The sequence below is a fragment of the Cinclus cinclus genome, chromosome 22, assembly GCF_963662255.1.
Source record: "Cinclus cinclus chromosome 22, bCinCin1.1, whole genome shotgun sequence".
Taxonomy (NCBI): domain Eukaryota; kingdom Metazoa; phylum Chordata; class Aves; order Passeriformes; family Cinclidae; genus Cinclus; species Cinclus cinclus.
In genome coordinates, this window is record NC_085067.1 from 1,787,313 (window position 1) to 1,809,756 (window position 22,444).

General features: G+C 51.8%; 1 protein-coding gene across 1 annotated transcript; it reads right to left on the minus strand.

Annotated features, from left to right (window-relative positions):
• Positions 1–1,890: 1,890 nt before the first annotated feature.
• On the minus strand, positions 1,891–21,793 carry DHRS11 (dehydrogenase/reductase 11). The gene is made up of 7 exons (XM_062507116.1): positions 21,516–21,793; positions 11,135–11,344; positions 5,164–5,258; positions 4,392–4,521; positions 3,886–3,978; positions 3,240–3,305; positions 1,891–2,105 (listed from the first exon to the last, which is right to left on the minus strand). Exons 1-7 carry the CDS (start codon positions 21,645–21,647, stop codon positions 2,064–2,066), a joined length of 768 nt encoding a protein of 255 aa, XP_062363100.1. The 5' UTR covers positions 21,648–21,793; the 3' UTR covers positions 1,891–2,063.
• Positions 21,794–22,444: the final 651 nt, after the last annotated feature.

The following is a 22,444-nucleotide window of genomic DNA, read 5'->3' on the forward strand; positions in this document are numbered from 1 at the left end:
TGCTCAGAAGTTCCTAATTTCTCAAAGTTTGTTGATTTATTTTTTTTTTTTGCCTTTTTAGTGGTTCAACCATTTTCTCCTAAAGATGGCACACACTGTCCAGGACACCTGCTGGGAATCCACACAAAGGCACCACCTTGGTATCCTGGAGCAGGGCAGTACAAGACTTCCCAAGGGGCAGGGATTTCACTCACAATAAATTAAAAAGACACATCCAGGTGCACTTGCCAGTAGAAACCAGTGACAGGTGAGGAATGGACAGAACACAACATGTGTTAATAAAGATGAAAAAAAAAAAGGGGGAGGCAAATTGCCTTTTGTTTTTGCCATCATGAAAGGAACATTTTGCCAGTTTTCTCCTTGCATCCTCCTACAGCTGCTCACCTTTGGCACAAGGAATTCTAGGTATCACAAGGTTTAATTCATAATAATACTTCAATATCAACACTCAGCACTTACACAGCGCCTTTGTCGTGGTGAAAGTGCTTTACAAAAGCTTGTGAGTCCTCACAACACCCCTGTGAGGTAGGTGAGTGTTATTATCCCCATTTTCCAGGTGGGGAAACTGAGGCAGAGAGGTCAAGTGACTTGCCCAAGGCTGTACAGGGAGCTGGACTCGTGTCTTGGTGGCCCAGCTCTGCTCTCCCCTGCAGAGGGCTAACACAGATGAACTCCCAAGGCTCTTCTGGTATAAGCCAAACAACCCAACCCCAATTTCCCAGGCTCTCCGTCCTCTGCTCTGACCAACTGACCATCCCTGACCTTCTGAAACTCTGCCTGGAGCCCAGCAGGAGCTGGACAGGCTCTGCAATCTTAAGGCAACGTGTCCAAGAGCTCCACAGAGAGCTGGACACACACAGACCTCCCTGCAGAGAGTCTCGAGACAACTCCAGCTCTGCTTTGGGGCCAATTCTCTTCTCCCTCAACTCAGAGTAAACCCAGAGCCAAACACTGGGGCTGCACCAACACGAGATCTCAGCCAGACCTTTCACCTGCTGCTTTTTGCAGCCAAAAATCCTCTACAAATCTCTCCTCGTTCCAGACACCTTCGGCATGTCTCGTTCCACTCTCTCTCTCTCTCTCTCTCTCTCAGAGTTTGTGTCTCTACACAGAAATAAACTTCCACCATTTCCAGCTCCTCAGCACCAGCATTTCAACAGCACCAGAGCAATCCACGTTTCCAGAAAAGTGTCAATGCATGCAAATATCACATACAGAACATCAAGAGTGCTGGGAGATGATACCAAGATAGAGGTGATCACAAGACAGCACACGTTTAGTTTTTATTAAAAATACCAAACAACTCACTCTTACTGTAACTATGCCACTGAAATTATCATCCTAACCTGCACAGGGACAGGTGCTTTCCCTCTAACTATTTACCTACCTAGAAAAAAAGAGAAATATCAAGCACACACATTTATACTTCCTCAAACTTGGCAGGCATGATTCATGTGAAGGGGAAAGGAGGGCTGGGGGAGGTTGTATGCTGGGGTCAGGGCAGTGAAATACAAAAGAAATAGAAAATACCACATGCATCATCACCATCAGTAATCAACCTGATGGAAATAAAATATTAGATGGATTCAGGTATGACATCCACTGAAAATCTCAAACCCTAAGCACACTGAAGCTGGCAAACATCTTGTGCCACTTCACCTAGGTCCACACACAGCATCAGGAACTAAGATCAAACAAACCTTGAAAAAAAAGCAAAAGGAAGAATAAACCAGCCTGGAGACAATCAATCTTCCACAAACCACTTTCCTGCATTATTTTCAAACACATTTTACTCTTAAGCAGTTTCAGAAAGAAGTGGGGGAGAAAGAGACCCACTACGAGTTTGTGGTTCTTTTTTTTTTTTTTTTTTTGTTGGGTTTTTTTTTTTTCAAACTGGCTCAGCACCAGCACCAGCTCAGAGAGAGGGAGAGAAAAATAATTCTTCAGACATGATCCTTGGTACTTGATTAAAACGTTGCCAGCCAGCCGAGGGAACCCTGGGCTGCCAGAGGGTTCCAAGTGGACACGGTGCTGCTCATGGTCCTCCTCATCTTCCTCCCCTGCTACGAGATCTGCTCTGTGGGCCTCATCTGTATATCTCCAATCTGCAAGAGAGCAACATGGGATGGATGGAACTGGCATTCTGCACTGGGCACTGCTCTGCTGCAGCAGCCTGTGACCAGGAATGAGCCTGATGAACTGAGCTGGGAGGAAAGCACAGCTGAAGGGACCTGCTCTGCCTTTAACAGGCAGCAAAAACTCAAACGTGCACGGAAAAGGTGCAGGATGAACCTCATGGCTCAAGGCTGCAGTTTGGGCCAGCTCACAGAGCTGCCACAGGAAGGGTTTCTATCTTTTGAAGCCAAGAAAAGCCCCAGGGATGCAGTGCCAGGGGACGCATCCTGCTCCAGGGAGCAGAGTTCACCCGAGACACTGAGGAACCTCTCGTGATCAAAGTCTGCTCTCACAACAGCAACTCTGCTCCTGCTCCTGTTGCCTCCAGCCCAAAGTATTTCTGCTTTCTCAGGAGGAGAGTCCCTCTGGCAGCACAAGCATCTCACACTGGGGGGAACAGGTCCAGCAAGTCATTTGGCAACTGGCAGAAGCCAAGACTCTCAGCAAATCTCAGATGGCACCATCCAAAAGTGTGCCCCTACCACTCAAACTCCCCCTGCCTTGCACAGTCCTTCTCTGGGATCATGGAATCACAGAATATCCCAAGTTGGAAAGGACCCACAATGATCATCTGGCCCAGCTCCTGGCACTGCACAGACACCCCAAAATCCCACCCTGAGAGCACTGTCTGAGCACTCCTGGAGCTCTGGCAGCCTTGGGAATGCGACTATTCCCTGGGAAGCCTGGGTAGTGCCCCAGCACCCTCTGGGGGAAGAATCAGAGCCAGCTCAGCATTTGCTGGATTCAAAGGGATGTTAAGAGCCCCAGCAGTGCCATCCCAGAGCAATCCCACACCCTGAGCAGCCCCAGAGCCCCAGCAGTGCCACCCCAGAGCAATCCCACACCCTGAGCAGCCCCACAGCCCCAGCAGTGCCACCCCAGAGCAATCCCACACCCTGAGCAGCCCCAGAGCCCCAGCAGTGCCACCCCAGAGCAATCCCACACCCAGAAGTGTAAACAAACATGATCCCTGCTAATCCCCAGCACAGGCTCCCTGAGCTCCCAGCTGGTCCAGCAGTGGATCAGGGCAGCCCTGAGCCCCCCTAGCCTCAGCCCCAGCCTACCTGTACATGAGGAGGGGCACTGAGGACATAGATGACAGCATTGGCCATGTCTTCAGCCTTGAGACACTGCAATGACAGCAGAGGGGCTCTGGGTCAAAGGGCAGCACACCAAGGTCCCCTCCTCTCCTGCCCATCCATAATGAGGTCAGACAGTGTCACTGGGCCATGTCCAGAAGGTGCAAGCAAGCAGGAAAAACCCAATCCATTAAAAATTTCACAAAGGATGTGTCTGGTGCTGATAATTCTTGGATTGCTGTGAATAACCTCACTGCTGGCACAGTAGCTCTGCCAGGAATTTCCTTATCAGGAATTCCCACAGGAAATCCCATACCACATTCAGGACAACACTTCTTGTGCTGGCACCTCTGCTTGTCCCATCTTCTCTGCAATGAAGAAGTCACAGCCTGCAAAGTGACAAAGCTGACTGACACTTATTTACAGAAGCATCAAAATAAAAGGAAAAATATAAAGAGCTGGAAACTGAACCCAAATGAAAACCTACACTGTGTGTAAATACCAGTGGAAAATTTGAGGTTTGAGGACTGAGACTGGAGAGCACTGGGCACTCTCTGGAACCATTAGCCAGGAGAAGGACTTCAATTATAATCAGAGCCACTTCCCTCTGTTCCATTCCTCCAAGTCCTACCCGAATGCTCTCATAGGTTGCAGCAGCTCTCTCGGGGTCATTATCATGAAGTTTAAAAGCAAATCCTGTTTCCACCAGTCCTGGAGATATACACTGGAAAAAAAGCAGAGCACATCCTAATAGGATTTGTAACTCCCCTTCAGTAAAAGTATTATTTAAAAAAATGTGGGCTTCTGTTATTCTCCTTTCCCACCCATTTTTTAAGGGAACAGCTGAAGTGAACAGACCTTGCCTTAATGATTTTTTGTGGCAGGTACTTCCCTCCTCACACCCCCAGGGGGACAGAGAAGCAAAGAACAACACAGAAAAGCTCTGACTGAGCACAGGCAGCCCAACAAACAAAATCCCTTCCCTGCAAAAGACAGCCACCGTTTCCCAAGCATTTCCTGACCATTCCCAGTGTGCCGAGCACTATTTTTGCACCCCTTTGGCTCTTACCCAAAGGGAAAAGCTCTGGCCCGTGACACGTGGCTCCCTGCAGGGCAGAGGGAGCCCTGGGCACTCACTGTGGCTCGGATGTGTGTCCTGGCCTCACGCAGCTCCTGCCGCAGCCCCTCGGTCAGCGCTGTCACCGCATACTTGGTGGCACTGTAAAAATGCACCACGGACTGGGGCACCACGCTGTGCCCGTTCATGCTGGGGAGAGAGCACAGGGGACACTCAGAGAGTCACAACAAACCCACTGAGAGGCTGGCACGGGGAACAGACACCACCACAGGCTGCTCTCCACACGGCCAGAACTTCCTGGGCAGCTCCAGAAATCAGTCTTGAGCCCTGCCCCATCAGGAGTGGCTGATAGCATCCTTTGCCCCTGCTTTGGGTTATCCCTTTGCCCCCTCCTTTGGGTTATCCCTTTGCCCCCTGCTTTGGGTTATCCCTTTGCCCCCTGCTTTGGGTTATCCCTTTGCCCCCTGCTTTGGGTTATCCCTTTGCCCCCTCCTTTGGGTTATCCCTTTGCCCCCTCCTTTGGGTTATCCCTTTGCCCCTGCTTTGGGTTATCCCTTTGCCCCCTGCTTTGGGTTATCCCTTTGCCCCCTCCTTTGGGTTATTCCTTGCTTTAGACCAGCAAAGATTACATTTCAACTATCAACCACCACAATCATTAGAAAACCCCATCAACACCCACAGCAAGCTCCAAACTCCAGTGCTTAAACCCTTCCTATAAGGCAGGGAGGAGGAAACCCCCATGGCTGACCCCAGCCAGTGTTTAAATCCTCTCTGTGCTGCAGGGAAGAGCAGAAATCCCCCGAGGCTGATCCCACACCCCCCTTTGTTCACCTGTTAATATTAATTATGTGCCCATCGTCGATGTTCCTCTCCTTCATGGACTGATAGGCCTCCCTGGTGCAGATGCTCACAGCCATCACATTGACCTGAGGGGGTAGAAAAGAAGAAGAAATTAATGCCAGCAGCCCTGCTAGGCACTCCTTGATTTGCCCCTTGTGTGCCCAAAATCTGGGATATCAGTTCCAGTCCCTGCCCTGGGGCAATCCCCAGGAAAACCCAGAGGGAATTTCTCATCCTCACACCCCACAGCTGAGCTGGGGGGCTGCAGCCACAGGGGCAGGGGGGGCACAGACACCCAGAGAGAGCAGAAATAAATGGACTTGGTTGGTTTAGGGACAAGTGTGAGGGTAAAGCCCAAAAGAAGGGAGAGCAAACTCCCTGCCCAGAGGCAGAGCTGGTGGTTCTGTCCAGCACCGAGCACTCCCGGGTTTGGGCAGCAGGCAGGGCACTAACAGCAGGTAATTAGGTCAGCTCATCAACGAGGAAACCCCCAGATCCTGCCTGTCAGAGTGCCAGCAGCTCAGAGCAGGCACCAAGAGAGCTGCCAGGCACAGGAACCAAAGATCACTTTGTGCCACAGGGAGCACCAGGGTGGGCAACTCACCCTGGGGGTGTGGAAACCACCGGTCTGCCTCCGCCTGCTGACATTTCCCTCAGCCCTAACTGGCAATTTACCCAGTCCTTTAGGATCCAGAGCATTCCAGGCTCTTGCTCTTTGGACCAGCACTTCCCAGTGTGCCCTGGCTTGGTTAGAATCAGTCCGTTCATCTCCACCAGCATTAATGCACGGTCCCTCCAGCATTCCTTGACCATAAAATACAGAGTCAAAGCTGCTGGGAAGATAAAGATAAGGAAATTCTCCCAGCTGGAATACAAAGGGCCCAGAGGTAAGTGCAGGACTGATGAGCAAGAACCTCAGCAGCAGTGCTAATTGATCAAGTGGCTGAGACTTGGAAGGGGTTTTGCTGAAGGTTTCCAGAAAGGATGCGACCATCCCTTGGCAGGTCCTAAACAGGCAGCCCAGAAGGGTCTGAACACACTGCAGTGGGTGAAATCCCCAGGAAGAAGTGATGTGCTGATGAATCACAAGGCAGGTGATCAATGGGTAGAGCAGCAGGACAGGGAGGGATGGAGATGGGAAAGGGCTGGGGATCATCACTGGGAAAACCATCAGCGAGAAAGGGGCAGAAGAAGTCTGGCACAACAGGACAGGAAGGAGAGGGACACTGGTTTGGAAAGGGATGGAGCTGAGAGATGCAATTATTGAGGAGCACAAAGAGGAGAGGGGTCAGCTCAAGGGTCTTGGTTCACTGCTTTTGTCTGTTTTTTTTATTCCCTATTCACTGCCAGAGGCCATCCCTGAGGAGTTTGTCTTGGCCAGGGGTAAACAGAGTTTTATCTGATCCTAGGAGTACCCAGGCAACAGAGGAGCCATCACCCCCATCCAAGTGCACTTTGGTCAAGCACAGAGTCACTGCTGGGTCCTCAGCCATCACACCTGGAACTGCAGAGATAAATCTTTAACCTGGGAATTCAGAATTCACCTGGGCTGTGCCAGGAAGAAAATGAGCAGAGGAGGCAGCACTGAAGTGAAGCCCAGAGCAGGCAGGGCACGGGAAGGATTTGGGATTCCACAGCAGGGTGGTCAGGGAAAGCAGGAGTCACCCGCTCCAGCCTGACCCAGTCCTGTGGGATTTGGATCTGGGCAAGTGCTGCTGCAAAACCCTTCATCACAAACAACATTCCTGCCTCCCTGGCTGCCCCAGCCCACCGGGCAGCTCGTTTTTTTGGAGCAGTCACTCCCAACTCCCTCTCCAAAGGCCACTAGAGGGGAACATATCCCAAAGCCTGTGACTCACTGAGCAGCCATGCCCGGCGTGGGCAAAGTTACAAGATTTTGACAGCTCTTGGCAAAGCAAGATCCCAATCAACAGCCACATGGGAAAGTCCAGAGCCCTGTGATAAAACTCCACAGTACAACAAAACAATTAGCTGGAAGGCAGCTGAGCTGGGATGGCCTTTTCCCACCAGCACAGACTGGGTTTTGGGGTGAAATCCCATTTCAAAATGTGGAACAGGAACCTAAAAACACCCCTGGAAAACGAGCAAGTCTGTATCACCACGAGGCTGCTGTTACAAATATCAATATGAGACTTCTTTTCTGCCTCATTCCTATTTTAAGGAAAGTTCAAAGATCCCTTGGCAAGGATGGCCAGCACACCTGGGCCCAGAAACCACAGTGCCACATTTCCCAGTAATTAATGAGCTCCAATTGCCAGCCTGGAGAACATAAAAGATTTTGTTCCTAGAAGTACTCAGCATTTCACTTTCCCAGAACCAGCCCTTTCCAAGGCATCCAAAGCAGTGCCCCAGCTCCAGAGCACATATGGAAACCCAGCTTACAGCAAACATATCCCTGCACAGATGGTTTAGAAAAGCAAGATGAACAGAGCCTGGCTTGTCAGTGAATAATGCCAAGAATCAAACCCATTCCCTGTCTAGAGGAGTGAGAGGGTGTGTGCTGCAGCCCTCAGTGCCTTGGAAAAGAAAAAAAAAAGAAAAAAAAAAAAGGAGAGAGTCCAGTAGGGCTTTGTTTGGCAAACCATCCCATTAACTTCAGACACATTCAGTTCAGAGAGATTAAAGCCAGAATAAGCCATGAGGTAATTTTTAATCTAACCTGCCATTCAACACAGGTACTCACGTCCTACTGACTGAGCTCATGCCTGAACACAGAACTGCACCAAGAAACCAACTGGAAAAACACCAAAGTCACCCCAATTACTTTTGCCATCTAAAGGAAATGAAGGAGAAAAAGTCTAACAAACAGCATCACAGCTGTGAAAGAAAACTGGGGGCTTACAAACCCTTTCATTCCACTGATTGGCAAGGCTGAAGCTGCTCTTAATTAAGATTTAATAACAGTACAACAGCATAACAGAGATGTACAGTGAATAAAGCACTAGGGTGAGGTTTATTTCTTTATTTCCACAGTGCTCTGTGACCATGAGTGAGATCCAGAGCTGTGTCCCCACTGTCAGGTGGAAAGAATCACACTCAGAGCTGTGGGTACCTTTTGGCCTGTAGGATCCAAGGACAAATATTACTCCACATTCCTCCCCAGGCACTGGAGCCAGGCTCCTGCTAAGCTGGGGCTGGCTGAGCCATCACCTGTGTCCTGAGCAGGGAAAATGGGAAAGAATCTTTGAATTCCTGGCTGGAAAGGTCAGTGGGTAAAACGTGAAGGAGCTGTGCAGCCCCAGAGGCTCAGTGTGCACACAGCACCCAGCTCCTCCTGCACATCAGGACTTTGCTCCAGCCTCACAAAGCAGTGAGAGAATGGGGGAAGCTGTGAACCAAGGGAGGATGGGCTCAGAACCTGCCTGAGGTGAAACCTTCCCGGCTGCACCCACGGCAGATCTGCTGGAAATCCATAATTCCAAACATCCTGCAGCCTGGGGAGAAGCAGCTCCCACCTTGGGAATAAATACCAGACAATAAAGAACAGGAACATTAGAAAAGGAGAGGAATAGGTAAATTATAACATGGTTTTGGCTGCTAGATATGTAACAAAAAGGATAGTGAGATGGGGAACTGTAAGGACACAGAGCCTCAAAGCTCATAAAAAATGCATGGAAGCAAAAATCAATTTACCAAAAAGGAAAAAAAAAAAAAAAAAAGGCTTTAATTTAAGGCCCTAATGCCTTCTAAATCGATGGATCCATGACTGTTTGGAAACTTTCCCCATCCTGCAGCCCAGAGGGGCCCTGGAATTCTCCAACAGCATCTCCCAGCACGCTGCTCTCCAAGGAAACTTGGGAAGGAGCCTCTCTGTTGCCACACAGCTCTGCAAAGCCCAGTGGCCTGTGAAAGGTGCTGGCAGCTCTCCCTGGGAGGAAAAGGGGTCTGGGGTGCCCTGGCAGGGGGGGCTGGCCCTGCAGAGCCCCCCCAGCCCTGCCACGGCGCCTGCAGGACCTGGAGACAGGGACACTTCCAGCAGACATTTATTTCCATGCAGCCACCAAAGAGGGGCACAGAACAAAAGGGAAAACTCCACTGAGCTATTCCTACCCCTCAGCAGCAGCACAAAAAGCAAAGTCCAGGCTTGCTGGGCTGCCCATTCCCGGGGTAGGGGGGGGAGGGTGAAGCATTGGGTTCTGGAGCATCCCAGGGCTTTGACTTCACGTTGGAGGTGGGAGGGTTGTTCAATTAACACAGAAATCAGGAGCCAAGCCAGCAGCTGCTGGGAGGATGGTGAGAGGGAAATATCTGCCAGCACAGGGGAAAGCTGGGGTGCCTCAAGCTGCTACAGCAGCATTTCTGCCAAGCAGTCAGAGCTGTACAGCTCATCCCTGGGAATAAAACATTCCCCCAGCCTGGTTCCCTAACACTGCCCTTGTGGGGTCACCACCCTGCCTCTCCTCCCACCCATCCCACCCCAAACCAGCCCCCACAAACAGGGGGATCCCACGGGCTCCCAAACTTTGAGTCACTGTAAACACCAACACTGGAGTTTCTCATACAGGACAATCCCCACTCCAAAATCTCTCTCCCTAAAAGTGGTGGAAGGTGAGATAAAGGGAGCACTTCCAGCTGAGCAGCCAGGGGAGGGAATGTGGATTGGGGAAGCTGGGAAATGCCACAAGTCCCCCCCAGCCTGCCCACCTACCAAAAACAAAGGAGCACCAGGGACATGCAGCATCCCTGAGGGAGCCACACATGACACAGCCCCAGGGACCAGGACAAGGAGTTTGCAAGGCCCAGGTGACCCCCAGGGCCCAGCAGTGCCCTGCTGAGCAGCAGCTCAGCCTCAGCTACACTTCACTTAATTTTCTTTAAAGCCTCCATGGCAACAGGGGCCGGGGAGATGTGGCTGTGCAGTGACCCAGGCTGGGCAGCCCACAAAGCCTGGCTGGGCACACAAAGCTGAGCTGAGCTTGCTTTGGCTGCAGTCACAGCAGCCAGCAGTCTGGCCAAAATCCTAACAAGAACTTAATTAGCCAGGATATGGCAGCTCTTGCCCTGGCAGAAGGAGTCTGAAGTCTTAATGTGCTTCTGTGTTTTGCTTTACTCAGCCCTGAGAATGCTCTGGAGGAACAGCCACGGGAGCTGGCACATCCCAGATGACTCCACTGCTGGACACAGTGGCCCTGAGCCTACAGCTTCAAGCAGCTTCTCAGACATGGCTTTCCCTTCACCAGGATAAGCTCTCAGAGCTGCTGGAGGTGCCACAAGGGTTACCCACAGCCACGAGTTCCACTCCTGTTCCTGCCAGGAAAACACTTCCATGAACAAGGGAAAGTGGCACAGGAGGGGAAATCACTCCTGGTTCAGCACCTCGCTGGCCAGAGACATTGCAAGGACACCCAAACCTTCTTGAGGTCCCACTGCTATGTTCAGAAAAGGGCCCCCACATAATGACAAAAAGTGCTGAAGTCACAGGAAGATGCCCAGCAGCACCTCAGGACAGGAGGACCCAGGGAGGAGTTGTCAATGGGATGGGACATGTGCACAACTCCCATTTCAGCACATGAAATGCTCTCATTCACATCCAGCCCTAACCAGATTATGGGCAGAAAATTAAGCTATAAAGACAAAAACCATTACAGCTTTTTAAGCCAAAAAGAATCTGCCCATTTCTACAACCCACTGCCACAACTAACAGGATTAGCTGCAAAACCCAGTGCCTGGCATTCAATTTCCTGCTTTATTGAAGGAAAAAAAAAAAAAAGGGGGGGGGAGGCTCTTCAGAAAGCCAGTGAGCTAAAGGAAAATGCTGCTGTGCTTCCATCCTCCAAGGTGAGGGCTCAGCAGGGCAGGATGTCCTTCCACTCCCCAGGCAGCAAAACTGGGCTTTGTCAGAGCAAGCTGGGGAGCAGATCCTCAGCTCTGAAATGAGGAGATGGTGGCCAGAAGAGGCAGCGAAGTGGCCCAAGTCCTGCTCCCTCGGGGGAATACTCACATCTATCATGGTCCTCCAGCCCTCTGTCTTCCCTGAGAGCAGGGGCTCGGGCCGGGCCAGCCCCGCGTTGTTGATGCAGACATCCACACCCTGGTGAAGGGTCTTGATGGCAGAGAACATGGACAGGATCTCCTCCTCGTTGGACAGGTCACACTTGTAGGGGATCAGCGTGCCCGGGTAGCCAGCACTCTGGCACTCAGCTGCCAGCTTCTGGGGGAGACAGAGGCAGGAGGGGAAAAACAGCCATGAGGATGGGGGAAAACAGCCATGAGGATGGGGGAAAAACAGCCATGAGGATGGGGGAAAACAGCCATGAGGATGGGGGAAAAACAGCCATGAGGATGGGGGGAAAACAGCCATGAGGATGGGGGAAAACAGCCATGAGGATGGGGGAAAACAGCCACGAGGATGGGGGAAAAACAGCCATGAGGATGGGGGAAAACAGCCATGAGGATGGGGGAAAACAGCCATGAGGATGGGGGAAAAACAGCCATGAGGATGGGGGAAAACAGCCACGAGGATGGGGGAAAACAGCCACGAGGATGGGGGAAAAACAGCCATGAGGATGGGGGAAAAACAGCCACGAGGACGGGGGAAAAACAGCCACGAGGACGGGGGAAAAACAGCCACGAGGATGGGGGAAAACAGCCATGAGGATGGGGGAAAACAGCCATGAGGATGGGGGAAAACAGCCATGAGGATGGGGGGAAAACAGCCACGAGGATGGGGGAAAAACAGCCACGAGGATGGGGGAAAACAGCCACGAGGATGGGGGGAAAAACAGCCATGAGGATGGGGGAAAACAGCCATGAGGATGGGGGGGAAAACAGCCATGAGGATGGGGGAAAAACAGCCATGAGGATGGGGAAAAACAGCCATGAGGATGGATGGAAAGAGCCATCAGCTCATCCTCAAAGACACACCTCAGGGCTAACACAGCCCTGAAAACAGGCACTGAGGAAGAATCACTGTGATGCTAATTAAGAAAAAGGAGATATCAATATCCAGGAGAAGCCAAGAGCTTCAGCCTTTAAGTTATTGAACCTGAGGACACGCTCAGTGCTCGTCCATCACCCCGGGTAATCTCAAGGTGAGCAATGCTGGCAAAACACAAATAAACCCTGCCCTGGCACCAGGCTGCAAGTCTGCCACACTGGCAAAGGATGTGCCTGACAATTCCTCATTAGCCAACCAAAAATCCCAACCTTTTGTCAGGCTGGGTGACACAAAGCCAAGGAAAGGCCGGGAGCTGCTGCTGGCCACAGCCTCCGAGGATGCCCTTTACCCCTGACACTAATGAGAAGCAGCATCTCCTCCCTGATGTGTCCCAGCAGTGACAGTGACAGTGACAGCTCCCAGTGCCAGGCAGGAGCCACATGATGTCTGGCTCCTGAGGGGAGATGGATTCTGGCTACCAATGTCCCCCAAATCACCCGAGCGCCGGCGCCGGCACCATCAGTGACATTTCAGTGGGTCCAATAAATCCTGCTCCTGCCATGGGCAGCTTTCCCACTCCTCCCTGCATTCCAAGGGCTGCAATTCCCAGCCTTTCATAAAAGCAGGAGCGAGGCCCAGTGCAGGAACCTCCTGGAAATGATTGCACATGAAGGCAGCTCAGAGGTCCTGCCCTGCAGAGGGACCAATTCCAGCCCCTCCCTGCACACCAACCACGCTCCTTGGAGCATTCTGGAGCAAGTGGCTTTGTTTGGGAAATGATTTTCAGTGTTTCCCAGTGGCTGAGCCCACCACAAAGCTGGACCAAGGTCAGGGTGTTACACCCTTGCTGCTTTCTCTTCCCCAAAGCCCAGCAGCTTTCATGGACCACAAGCCAGAAGCAGCCCAGGGCTGAGCTCTGCTGCAGGAGCTGCTCTCCTGCCTGGTTCCCAGCTCAGGGAAGGCTTTGCAGTAACACAAGGATGATTATTATTGCTCTCACAGCTCCAGGATGCCCAGCTCAGTCGGAGATCGATCCACACCAACAGCACCAGCATCCCTGGAGACCCCTGAGCTGACAACAACAAAGGTGCCCCTGGGACTGAATCCTACCTCTCTGTGCCCTCCTGGGGCTGCCTGCACTTTGCCATACAGGCAACCTTGATGATAGGCTGATAGGAGTGGAAAAATATATTGCTTTTCACCATCGGAGCACACGCTTGAAAAAGCAGTTGAGGGGAAGAAAATCTGCAAGAGCAGCACTTAGAAAATTCACAGCAGTATGAAGGGCTGCTGGAAGGTTCTAAACTGCTCCAGGGATGGGGTCTTGTTCCTGCAAAGATACAGGAGGGGAAAAGGAGCAAAAACCGGTGTGAGAGTGCAAGGATGTTCAAAAATGAGAAACACAAGCACAAGGGGGTGGGAGGAATCTCCCAGAGCAGGACCCGTGCCAGGAGAGCTGGCTGGAGGGAAGAGGGACCCATCCCCATGGACAGGAAAGGACAGACAAGCTCACTGGCAGCCCAGAGGGACACAGGACTGTGCTTCACAGCTCCATTTCCACGTCCAGCTGCCACTTCCACCATCCGGAGAAACCTCCCCCTGCTCAGTGGAGACACAGCTGAAGGAGCAGAGGAAACAAGGGGTGTGATTTGCTCTGGGATGACGCTGCTGGAGCAGGGAGGCTCCATCAGATCCTCCACTGTGGTCCCTCCAACCAGGCTGTGAGCTCTGGCAGCAGTGCCCATCCTCTGCTCCCAGACAGACACACCAAGGGCAAAAACTGACTTTCACCTTGGAAGAAAAGCTGCTCTGACGCAGCTGACCAGGGAAATCAAATCTCTCTCTAAACCTTTCTTTCCCTGTCTGGTGTCTTGCTGCCTCCAACCAGACTCGGCACAGATCCTTTCATCTCTCAGGCTGCACTTGTGCTAACAAATTCTCTTTGAAAACCAAGTGCTGAACACTGCTGACACCCAGGCAGGGCTGAAAACGTGCTTCAACCATCTACAGATAAAGAGTCATCACAGACTCTTCAAAGAAACATCAACTGCAGGCAAGTTTGCAAGAGACTTTTGAAAAGCAACCTTCTGAGCTATGGAGCCCGCAGAGTTTTTCTTTCAGAGCATCCATTAAGTCACTCAAGTGATGCTCATTCCACTTTGAGCATGCCACATGCACAAGGAGGAAAAAAAAAATAGAGAAAAAAGCTGTTTTGCCAAATTTCATAAACAATTTGAGAGAGACCAGGTAACAGCAACAGAGCTGAGGCCAGCGCAAGTCCAGCAGCTGGAGATGGAAATCTGAAATAAGAATTGTTTGGGTTGGAAGGGACCTTAAAGACCACATTCAGTTTCCCCACCCCTACCACGGGCAGGGACACCTTCCACTATTGCAGGCTGCTCCAAGCCCTGTCCAGCTTGGCCTGGGACACTTCCAGCATCTCTGTACCACACCATTATCTCTGGATGCTTGGAAATGGACAGCCGGGTGCTACCCAGCCTGAAAGGATTCCTCACGTTCATGGGATGGGTTTGCTGTGTTCAGAAACCACCAGAAAGGGTTAATGCTCTTTGTGTATATGGGGCACAGGGCCCTGCATTTACATCCAGTCCTGGTAAAATGGTTTTACAGAAGTAACTGATATAAAAAGGTGAAGGGACTCTAAAGGGGAGGGGCGGGGGAAGGAAAGAGTCCAGTAGGGCTTTGTTTGGCAAACCATCCCATTAACTTCAGACACATTCAGTTCAGAGAGATTAAAGCCAGAATAAGCCATGAGGTAATTTTTAATCTAACCTGCCATTCAGCACAGGTACTCACGTCCTACTGACTGAGCTCATGCCTGAACACAGAACTGCACCAAGAAACCAACTGGAAAAACACCAAAGTCACCCCAATTACTTTTGCCATCTAAAGGAAATGAAGGAGAAAAAGTCTAACAAACAGCATCACAGCTGTGAAAGAAAACTGGGGGCTTACAAACCCTTTCATTCCACTGATTGGCAAGGCTGAAGCTGCTCTTAATTAAGATTTAATAACAGTACAACAGCATAACAGAGATGTACAGTGAATAAAGCACTAGGGTGAGGTTTATTTCTTTATTTCCACAGTGCTCTGTGACCATGAGTGAGATCCAGAGCTGTGTCCCCACTGTCAGGTGGAAAGAATCACACTCAGAGCTGTGGGTACCTTTTGGCCTGTAGGATCCAAGGACAAATATTACTCCACATTCCTCCCCAGGCACTGGAGCCAGGCTCCTGCTAAGCTGGGGCTGGCTGAGCCACCACCACATCCCCCAGAGCTGGGAGCTGTCCTCCATGGACACGCTGCTCTTTTTTCCAAGCTTTCTCTGCTCCCTGCCCTTTCCCAGCAGTTCAACATCCCAGGATATGGTTTTCTTAGCTCACTTAATTTTTAATTTCCATTGTCACACGTGAGCCAGACTGCCCTGGAGGTCCCTGCTACCTTCAGGCACTCACACACTCCTTCCTCAAGTCAAGGCACTTTTAGTTTTTCACTTCTTGCTCCAGGCTGGCATGGGGGAGGAGGAGACACTGCTGCTGTCATCCTGACAGCTCATTAGAGCAATATTCTGCTTTCCTCTGAGCTGTGCCTGTCCTAAACCCAGCCCTACAGAGCCTGCGTGCCCAGGGCAGGTTCCCCTGCACACAGATGCTTCCATCCCCTCCTCCAGCAGCCCCAACACTGAGGTCAGGGCTGAAGCTGCTGTCTGGCTGCCCATGGAGCTCCAGCAGAGCCCAGGATCCACCAGGATTGGGATCACTGTCCCTTCCCCAGCAGATTCCCAAGGCAACAACCCACAGACACCCAGCTCAGGGGCAGAGCTGAGCCCCAGCTCCTGCCTGACACCCCCAAATCCTGCCTCGTGGGTCACCACCACCTGGAAAAAAAATATGATTTTAATTCAGTCAAGCCCCACCTAATCTTGCAGCAGTGAAGGCCTGGGACCTCCTGAAAATGTAAGGTGTGATCAGAGGTGCGTGGAAAGCAGCAGGTACCCACCCTGAGCAAAACAGGCAATGGAGAACATCCTGGGTGTCCAGGAGTTGGGAGAGCTCCTGGGGACACCCAGGACTGTTCCCAGCCCTGCCACAAGCCCTTCCCAGCCCAGCCCCCTTGCCAAAACCAACCCCAGCAGATGACAACGCACCGAGAGCTCCGAGCTGGGGGTCCCAGGCACACCTGAGTGCATCCAGGGGCTGGAACAGGGCTGGGCCATTCCAGAGCACCAGAACAGCAGGATCCCAGTGTCACAGCTCGGGATGGGGCTCTTCTCCTGCAGCCCCTTTCCTGTGGTGTGTCCTCTCTTCTCCTGCAGCCCCTTTCCTCTGGTGTGTCCCTTCTGCAGGGCTGGCAGAGCAGGGTGTCACTGCAGCTCCTCAGTTCCCATCCTGTAATCCCTGAGGAATCCTCTTCTGCTGATTAATGCACGCCAGGAGGGGCCTGGGCTTCCCCCACCCGCCCCAAAATTCAACTGGTAGCTGCTGAATTTTATCCCAGCCCAAGTTTCTGACCCGTGGACAAGAGGCTGAGGCTGCAGCACATCCCAGCCTGGGCAGTGGGAGCAGTGGGAGCAGTGGGAGCAGTGGGAGGCAGGGGCAGCCCTGCCAGGGCACACACAGCTGCAGGGCTGGCATCCAACATCTGCAGCCACGCCAGCCTAATCCCAGCTAAGCTGGGCAGAGCTGAGGCTGAGCCCCACGGGACAGAAATGGGACATTTCACGGAGCCAGGGTGGCACAAACCCACCTGGGGCTGCCCCAGGAATTACTGAGAGCCAGGGAATCCCCACTGGCACTGCCCACCAAGACACTGGGCAGGAGAGAGGGAAAAATTCAACTTGAGCACAGCCACTGCTTTCTGTAGAGCTTAAATAACCCCCAAGGAAAACACCATGGTGTTTTCTTCACGGCACTGTGGCAGCTCTTTTCACACCTCCCTGTCCTGGGCACTCTCCTTAAACCCAAAACCAGCCAGAAAATCCCCTCTGTGTCCAACACAACCTTCCCACCTTGCCAGGAGAGCTGCCAGGTTTTACACAGGGAAACTGAGGCACGGGACAGCCACCTGACCTTCCCTGCAAGCACACACACCCCAGCCCAGCTCCAAAAAAATCCCAGAAAAAGCTCAGTTATTATTTATTTTCAGGGCTCTGAGCATGGTATTGCTGCTCTATTGCAAAGCCCAAAGGAACAGAAGAGCAGCAGAGAACGGGGGGTGCTGCAAAGTGACATTCTTGAAGCTTTTGGGGGGAGAAACAAGAGGAATCCAACCTGGTTTAAGCCCCCTGAGCTTCAAGGTTGGGGAAAACCACGAGGACAGAGAAGTATTTGCTCCCCCCACTCTGGACAGCAATTGTGGGATCTCTGCTGTTTATCAGGAAAGGATCTGCTCAGGGACAAGTGGCAATAAAAGCACTCCAGAGGTGGCCTTGAGCCCACCAGCCCCGAGGCAAAGCCTTGGCCAAACACAAAACAATCCCTTCCAGAGGCCAAGGACAACCTGAAGGTCATTCCCTCCACCAGGACCATGCCTTGGGATTATCCTGCCCCAAGACCGGGGAAACCTGTGGGAACAGCCTAGGGAACCCATCCCAGCAGCTGGACAGAGGGACAGACCCACTAGGGACAGACAGAATGCCAAAATGGAACCAGGTGACCTCTAAACCATCAACGTGATCTGCCTGCAAGTAATTAAACACCAATTAGCTGTTAATCACCCCTCTTGGAGCACCCACGGAGGTCCAGAGCCTCCCTTGCACATTAGGGTTCATGGAAGTGACCAGAGAACCCAAAAATGGATGCTCAGATCCCAGGAGGAAGACTCAGCTCCTTCCTCCTCCCACACACCCTCCTCAGAGACTGAACCTGCAATCAATTGCTCAGCTTATCAAAAGCTGTTTCCTGAGCAAGATCTAACCTTGACAAAGCAGTCCTGGTTATAAATGTTACCTTTGATCAATACCTGTCACAAATGCATTGGAATTAACTGGTTAAACCTCCTATCTTAAGCCACATTTATTGCTTCCCGCACGGCTCTGCTGTCAGCACACCAACAAAGGGGAAAAAAAAATAATACTAATTTCTTTTGGAACACGGCATCCACCGTGTCCCTGGTCACACGAGAGCAAGGTATCCAAGGAATGAACGAGCTGCTGGAAGATTTCCAGTGAGCTGGAGCAGGTGAGAGTTGTCCCACCTGGAGCATCTCCCATCAGTGCCAGCCCCAGCCACGCTGCAGACCCAGGGCTCTGACACCAGGGCTGCAGGGACAGCACCTGCCAGCACTTCTGCCGTTCTCCATACATATCAAATAAATCCTTTTTCATTATTAGAAAGGTGTAGCACCAGCATCACTGCAAACCCCTTGGAAACAGCTCTCCTGTGCTGCAAAAGCTGAGCCAGAAAAACCTTCCCAATTCTTCTCCACCCTGGGGAAGAACCCCTGCAAAATCAAAACTCTCATACCTCACTGAATAAAAGACCAGAGAGGTGTTTGCCAGCTGGGAGGGGAGGAACATTTTGTCCCATGCATGTGTAAATTCTCCCCCCTTTTTTTTTTTTTTTTGTGCTGCTGCAGGAAGTCAGACACTAAACACAAATTCCTGGAAAACACAAGGAGCAGGGAGGTTGAAGAGCACCAGAGCGGCTGTGGCTGTAAATCTCAGCACCCTGGAGACCCCAGGAGGAACAAGAGGGTCCCTGTGAGGGTGATCATCCCCCAAGGAGCATTTCCCCCTCCAAAAAAAACCACCAAAATCTTGGTCTTCCAAGCTGCTAAAAATGCTTGGCTGCTTCATTAAAGCTCCTGACTTGGAACGCGTGGAGGTGTCTGGAGAGCAGCAAACACTCACTGAGCACATGCCAAAAAGTCCTTGACAGCTGTTAGTACCTCCAGGCTCTGCATTTTAAAAAGCCTTCAACCTGAATTACCTCCTGGCATGCAAAAGGAAAATACAGCCAGTTTAATTATATTTTATTCCTCGATGCCTGTCTGTTAAAGTTACTGTTTGATGAACCCACATGAGGAGTCTCCAGCAGCAGAAGCAGCAGGAGTGGGGAATGTGGGGCTGCTTGGAGCAGAGAGGGAAACTTGGCCAGTGGAGCCACTAGAAGGAAAAAAAAAAAATATCCTTCTGCGGTTTTTTGTTTTGTTTTTTTTTTTTGGTTGTTTTTTTTTTTTTTCCAAGCTATTAACATTTTTATTTCAAAAGCCAAATAAAGACCACTGGAGTTGTGACACAGGTTTAATGCCAAACATGCAACTTTGTAAATCCTTCATTATCTTGCCTCAAGCCTTTATCTGATTTTCCAAGAGATTAAGAAATCTTTACTTGGCATTTATTGCCCAAGCTAAACCCCCACTAGACAACCTGCTCTCTCAGTTAGCTGGAGGTTACAAATCCACCTCACACAGGGGTTCCAGACATTTTACATCAAAACTTTAATGAATTTTTTTGAAATATGAGTATTTTGTGCTGCAAAGTGAGGTCTGTATTCAAGCTTTTATACCCTGCTGCTTGTCCTTTTTCCATTCCAAGCTGCCTTGGAGCACCCTGGGATAGTGGCAGGTGGCTCTGCCCCTGGGGTTTGGAATGGGATGGTTTATAGGGTCCAACCCAAACCAGCCTGGCATTCCATAATTCTGTTAATTACAGCTGTGATGCTCTGGCAACGCCAAACTCCAACTCCTTCACACTCCTCCTCCCTCCACCACCTCAGAGCATCCCTCAGATCCCCCCCAAATAAATCCCCAGCTCAACAGTTCCATGGCTGGATACCTTCCTATTTCTATTTTATTTTATTTTATTTTAAAGGAAAAGGCTCAAGGTGAATGTCCTGGAGGAAAGCTGTGCCCTGAAGCAGGGCAGGATTGGGTACAAAGCTCCCACAGCATCCCTGGCAGCCAGGAGGTGACAGAGCTGTTCCCACTGTGACCCTGGATCCCCCCCCCCATGCTCCACCACCTTCCCTTCCCCTCTGCTGGGATTTTCTTCCTCGTTAAGGAAACATGCTGGACAATAAATAAACCCAGAATAGCAGCAGGAGAAAAACACAATCCAGACACCCACCAAAACAAATGACAGCGCTGCAAACACACTTGGGTCGAGGGAGGGAACGGGGACAAACATCAGCTGCTGTGGGAACACGTGTCTGAGACAGCACAGGACAAATCTGCACCCTGAGCAAAGCCCAGCAATCATCAATACAGGAGAGATTGCTCTCGGTGCACATTCCAATAAAAACACAAAGCCTCGCAGCACTGCTCCCTCTTAAATCCACGCCGCGCTTTGGCCAGGAAAGGCTCGGAAAGGAAGGAAACTCACGTGAACGCCGAAGGAAAACACAAGTAGCACTGATTTCTTTCCCAAATGAAAAGATTCCAAAACAAGAATCCAAGATAAGGGCGCCGCTGGAAACAGCAATATTGGAAATAACTTTTCTGGAGGGGAATGGGAAGCCACAACATCCTTTGCAGCATCCTTTGCCAGGCACCCCGAGGCTCCAGCACATCCAACACCGGCAGAAAACGTGGGAAAGCCTTTGGAAAGCTCGGCTTTCCCTGCAAAGCACAGCATCCAAAGGCTGGGAAGTCCAAAATTAGCAGCAAGCCCCAAAGGACAGGCCACTAAGTCACGTTGGTGCTCTCTCCTCTCTGTGATACGCAGTGAAAAAAGGGAAAAGTTTGGTTTTTCCCAAGCACTTCTCTACTCAACCCCACTTAGCAACGCCAAGCCCCGGTTTCCATTAATTTGGAATAATTTCCATTTATTCAATATTTCCATTCATCCAATTTCCATATTTATTCCAATAAATGGAAAAAATTCCATTTATTCTCAGCTGTGCAGAGCCCTTACCACCTCGCCTAGGGAAACACAACCCTGGATATTGCACAGCTCTCCTTTAGCTCCGAACACCCAGCTCGGCAATATTTAAGATGACTAAAACTTATTTCCTCCCTCAGAGGGAACTTCCTAAAAACGTCAAACAAGCTTCAGCTTATGGCACAACCATCGCACAGAAAGGATCCTGAGCAAACACTTCTTTTAAGCATCTTTATTCTCAAGCCAGCGCCATGAGGTTTTTGACGGGGCTGCAGAGATGCTCCTTGCAGGACCAAAGATTGCTTTAACACGATGCATCCCCGAAAGGACCGGAGGGGCCCCGCGGCTCCATCCCACTATTTTTAACCTCGATAAGAAGCGGCTAAAACAAAAATTAAAAAAAAAAATTAAAAAAAAAATAAATAAAACCTGAACCCGCTCCTCGCTTGGGCACCTTCCACCCACCCCAGGGGCTCCGTGGCAAGGAGGGGCCAGGGCTGGGCTGGTTGTGGCATCTCCCCCCGGGCCGGGAGCGGCCCCGCTCCGCCGCGGCCTCCGGGGGAATGAGGCGGCCCCCGCTCCTTCCCAGCCCCGCCGGCGTACCTCGATCTTATCGACGCTGCGAGCACATCCCACCACCTTCATGCCGTGCTGCACCAGCGCCCTCGCCACGGCCGCTCCGATGCCCACGGAGGCGCCGGTGACCAGCGCGACCCGGCCGGTCCAGCGCTCCATGGCCCCGGCCCGGCCCCGCCGCCGCCGCCGAGCACAAAGCACCGCCCGCCCGCCGGCCCCGCCCCCGGGGACACGCCCCGGACACGCCCCGGACAGCGGGGACACGCCCAGGACACGCCCCTGGGTACCGGGGACACGCCCCTGGTCACCGGGGACACGCCCAGGACACGCCCCCTGGTCACCGGGGACACGCCCCTGAGTACCGGAGACACGCCCAGGACACGCCCCCTGGTCACCGGGGACACGCCCCGCCCATGGCGCCCCGCCCTCCGCACGCTGAGCTGGCCCCAGGTGGGAACGCCGGTGGGGTTTTTGTTTTGTTTTTGTTTTTTTGTTTTGTTTCCCCAGCGTGAGAAGGCTCCGGAGGGAGGCAGAGAGGAGAGAGGCAAGAGCAGCCAAGGAAGGGCTGGAGAGGGGGGAAATTGGATGTGGTGAAAGGGATGGTATCACCCTCCCCAGGGCAAGGATGCTCAAATTATTCCCAGGAACGAGGATACAGATTGATTGGAATTGATAAAAGAGAGGGATTCAACAACGCCCCCAAAACGGCCCAAGCTGCACCCTCCCACTCCAAGCCCTCCCCAAAGGGTGCTGCCCTCACACCAGGATTTCCAGAGCACTGCCCGTGCCAGCTCCGTGCAAATCCCTCCTCTCAGCTGCTGGCAGCACAACGGGTACCTGACCCCGGGCAGGGCCAGGCTGGGATGGTGCCACCGACACAGCCAGCAGCTCCTCATGGTCCCTGCTGGGCTGGCAGCAACTCCACCACCCCCAAACCACATCCCTGCAGGAGCACA

Bases quoted from the DNA above. Each gene is read 5' to 3' on its own strand.
- DHRS11 (XM_062507116.1), bottom strand. From the start codon at position 21,647: ATGGAGCGCTGGACCGGCCGGGTCGCGCTGGTCACCGGCGCCTCCGTG. The intron at 3,979-4,391 runs GTGAGTGCCCAG...CTTTTTTTCCAG, and splicing joins GGACACACATCCGAGCCACA to TGTATATCTCCAGGACTGGT. The intron at 2,106-3,239 runs GTAGGCTGGGGC...GCTCTCTTGCAG, and splicing joins GTGCCCCTCCTCATGTACAG to ATTGGAGATATACAGATGAG.